The sequence below is a fragment of the Alligator sinensis genome, unplaced genomic scaffold (genome assembly GCF_000455745.1).
Source record: "Alligator sinensis unplaced genomic scaffold, ASM45574v1 scaffold150_1, whole genome shotgun sequence".
NCBI classification, from domain to species: Eukaryota; Metazoa; Chordata; order Crocodylia; family Alligatoridae; genus Alligator; species Alligator sinensis.
In genome coordinates, this window is record NW_005841840.1 from 4526500 (window position 1) to 4530518 (window position 4019).

The 4019-nt window shown below is 36.4% G+C and overlaps 1 protein-coding gene across 4 annotated transcripts in view; it reads right to left on the reverse strand.

Moving 5' to 3' along the window:
* Positions 1-4019, reverse strand: part of TRPC3 (transient receptor potential cation channel subfamily C member 3) — a 53135-nt gene that overhangs the window by 9812 nt on the left and 39304 nt on the right. For 3 of the 4 annotated variants that reach the window (XM_025204695.1, XM_006015621.2, XM_025204693.1), the window contains 2 exons: positions 2714-2923; positions 427-510 (listed from right to left, as the gene is read on the reverse strand). In XM_025204695.1, the coding sequence (XP_025060480.1) occupies positions 427-510; positions 2714-2923 (294 nt within the window). The remainder of the gene's footprint in view (positions 1-426; positions 511-2713; positions 2924-4019) is intronic. The other variant, XM_025204700.1, reaches the window with a different exon arrangement.

Here is a 4019-nt window from a genome sequence, read left to right on the forward strand (position 1 = left end):
AACTAAGGAATCTCTCACAAGTGCCTCATTACAGCAGACAGGAACAAACCTACCCCTCATCTCTAAAAATTAAAAACTTCACACAGTTGTTGAAGTAGAAAGCTCCTCACAGAAAGCAAGAGAAGCGAATGCCTACCCAATGGTCTCATGAGCTTTCCCCAGAAAACTGCTTTAATCACATGCTGCACAGGCTTTCAAAATGATCAGGTCAAGGAAAGACCTACTACAGTGCAGTTTGGTTTTAAATGTTTTAAATGATAAGGCTTGAAAACAAGCAACAAGTACTATCTTAGACACTGACGTCTCTGCTTTTTGAGAGAATTCTTGTGCTTTTTTGCGAATACTTGGTGTGTTAGAAGCACATAATTTTGTCATTGGCCTCACACGGTCACATTGCTCTAAACTAGTGTCCAATAAAATCCTTACCTGATAGCGTGTTGGCTGATTGAGAATGCTGTTAAAACTGTGTGATTCGAAAACCCTTGAGTTAGACTGAGTGAAGAGGTTTAACTAGGAAACAATAAAACTAAATTAGAACACACTGTATGGAATTCATGGCTACAACCCAGCTTCACCTTTTTAATCTTGTAACCTAAAGGAATGATATGGTGCATTTTTTCAGAATAATGTTTTCAGAAGATACTGAAAACAAATTAGGCTCTGATTTTCAGCAAAACATGTAAGCATGTGTTTAATATCACACTTGTGTATGAGGCCTCACTATTTAGAAAAGAGCTTAAAGAACATACTTAACTTTTAAGCCTCTGCTTTGCTGAATCATGAGGAATAATAATAGATTTGAAAAACTAGTCACCATCATATTATTAGTGCAACAATTTACATAGTATAGCCATCAGAGTCCAAGTACTTAAATAGACAGTTTAGTAGCAATAAGACAAAAAGAAAAATGGAAAGATGGTCATATGACTAAACCATAATAGTTGGTACTACAAGATCTGGGTCTTGATTCTTATTTCACATATACCAATGAGAATTAGAAGTCATAGCAATGAAAAGTCTGTGTTTGTAAGAAAAGAATCTGACCTTAGTTCTATTACTGGCTTTATCATGAAATTCATGTGTGACCATTTAAAACAAGTCAGTTAAAGATGACCTATAAAAGATTTAAAAACTGGAATTTATATTCAATTTGCTTCTTTATAATTTTCTCTATAAAGAGGTGCTGATGTAGTAGCAGTAATCATAATCGTGATTGTTTTTACAACATAATTTCAATTTTTTTCTATGCTGGATGGCTCTATAGTGACTAGAGTAAAAGTGGCATTTTGAAGTCAAACTGGTTCAGAGAGACATGAGCTACTTCATCAGATGCATCTGATGTCTCCAAGGTGTCATCCTGCCCTACCTTATGCCTGACTTCAGAGTAACAGGGCTAGCCATCCCACTAGAATATTAGTGATATTAGGACATCACACAAAACTACATAGTAAAAGCTGTTAGGAGTGGAGAGGGTTTTTAGCTAAACAGTTTGAAAATACATCTTTAAACACTTATTTAACTCCATGAACGGCACATGCCCCTGGTGACTGGGGGAGCACGGCTGCGCTGGTGGTGGTGGCAGCGGCGGGAGCCTGGCGGCGGTAAGCTGGGAGCTCCCGCAGACGCTGCCGGCACTGTCGGCAGCAGGGAGCGTGCGCCAGGGATTGGCGTCCGCCCACAGGCGCTGCCGGCAATGTCAGCAGTGGCCAGCAGCAATCGTGGACTGCCTGCAGACACTGCCAGCGATGGTGGTGGTGGCAGCGCCTTTTTGCAGGGGGTGCACCTGCGTGCACCCTCTATACGTTGCCCCTATTTAACTCCACTGCTTAAGTAACACACAGGCAAAAACATTTCTTTGTTAAAGACAGGTCACAATAAACATGTGTTAGGCTCCTAAATAGTTCCTGATTTATCAGGAAAATAAAACCAAACTTGACATTTCTGACATTTTTAAGGTAAAATAAAACAACCAAAAATTATTTTAGAAGCATGTGTTCAATGCTTTTATATATATGGCTACAAATCTAATTTATAAAAATAAAATCCCATGCAGGTCATCTTTAACTTGTTTGTGCCCCATTTTTCAGTCTGCAAATGAGAACAATGATTATCTACTTTACATAGGTGTTACCACACACATTTTAATATATGTAAAGAACATCCAAATGCTCTGATGGAAGATGTTACATAAAGTCTAAGCATTATTATATAACAAATAGATGATTATCCCTCATCCTTGTTGGGTACATAGCTTTAGTCATGGAGAGGACTGAGGACTTGCATACCATACTGGCTACACTTGATCCTTCACCTTTTCTAGTGATGAAAGGAAAAACAGCTTTCCAGATCTTCAACCTTTTACCTTAAGTCTACTAGTGACATATTTCTGATCAAACTTGAAAATTTCTTTGTTCAATATTTAGGTAATTTTTTGTGGGAATTACTTATTGGATATTGCTGATTTTTTTGGATATTGTTAGGATTGTTTGTTTTTTCTTTCAGTTATATTTGGTAAAGGAATCTTGTCCTATGAAAATTATTTTCCTTTCTTTTATGCAGTGCTTAAAGGCATCTGGTATATAGAAATAAAAAAAAAAATACTTCATTAATTAGAGTACCATCCTTTACAAGTACATATTATCTCCCTAAAAGTGGAAGAAAATCAAAATGCTAGAAGAGAAGTGTAGTGCAATGAAAACTTTTCATTACCTACCCTAGACTTGGAGTTACCTATTCCCATTTCGATATCTTTCTGCAAACTTCTCCTTCTGCACTTAGAAAAGTTAATGATTTTCATGATGAAATAGACGAAAGACTTTGGGCTTGGTACAAGACTGAATGGAGGGGGTAATGTTTTTCCATCATCAAAGTAAGATAACCAGAGTTTAGAGCGAGCAAATTTCCACTCCACATCACTGTCATCCTGTGTTAGAGACAAAAAATAAATGTCTACTATATCTTATATACCTTTGGGCTTTATGTAACACAGGGCACTTCCAAAAGGAGTGTATTTTAAATAGCTTCTGTTTTTGTTTTATATAGAAATGTGATGAACTTGTTAGTGCAAAAGATTCCCAGTAGTTCCACAGAAATGCAGCTGTCTTATCAAGTCTATTTTAACTTAATTCCAGCTGTGTCTATTTACATCAGCTTCTTTTTGTCATATTTAGTTCAAGCATGTGAACAGTTCAAAAAGTGTTATTTTTTCACTGAATGAAAGCTAATCTATTAAGTCCCAGCTATTAAAAGTCAAAGTTATTTTTAAAAAGTCATCATTTTCATCTATAAATTGCTCACTTGAATTTGATACTTATGCAAGTGAGGAAATTACAGTATTTGCTTTTAGGCAGTATAGTTGGAGAAGGTAATACACAAGCTTTTCCATGCAGCCTTACCTAGGGGTGTCAACTCTGACATCTGGCTGCCTTTAATAGGTGACTAAAATATCAAATTTCTTCTACAGTTATCGATGGCAAGGAGCAAGCAAGTAGATTTTATGCCCAGATTAATGAATTCTCAGAGCAGTTTTGCATGTCTGGTGCAAGTCAAAATATGAACAAATTCTCCAAAGATGAAAAGTTAGTTTATTCCACTGACTTCAGATTTAACATAGTTTTCACTAACAAGGTAGATACAATACAGCTGGGAAATGCATATGCATATCTTGGCATTATCATTTTCCTCCTTTTATTTTAAATATTTTTGTCATTTTAGCACTCACCAAAATGCCAATTATAGCCCAGAAAACTTATGAGAATCAGTACAGGATAAAGTGATCTTCCTCATTTTATCTTGTAAAGTTGAACTGCAGCTGAATTACAACTCAAAGTTAAAGGTTATGATATAATTCAGTTCCTTTGATAATTACTGACATTGCTACTCTGGGTGCCAGCAAGAATCAATACATAGCTGTGATAGTGTCTAAAGGACTAGGCTTGACTGAAATAATTTCCACATAGTTCATTCAATCATCATCAGATGGCAATATCTTTTACTTCCTGCCGACAAAGGGCAGTTGC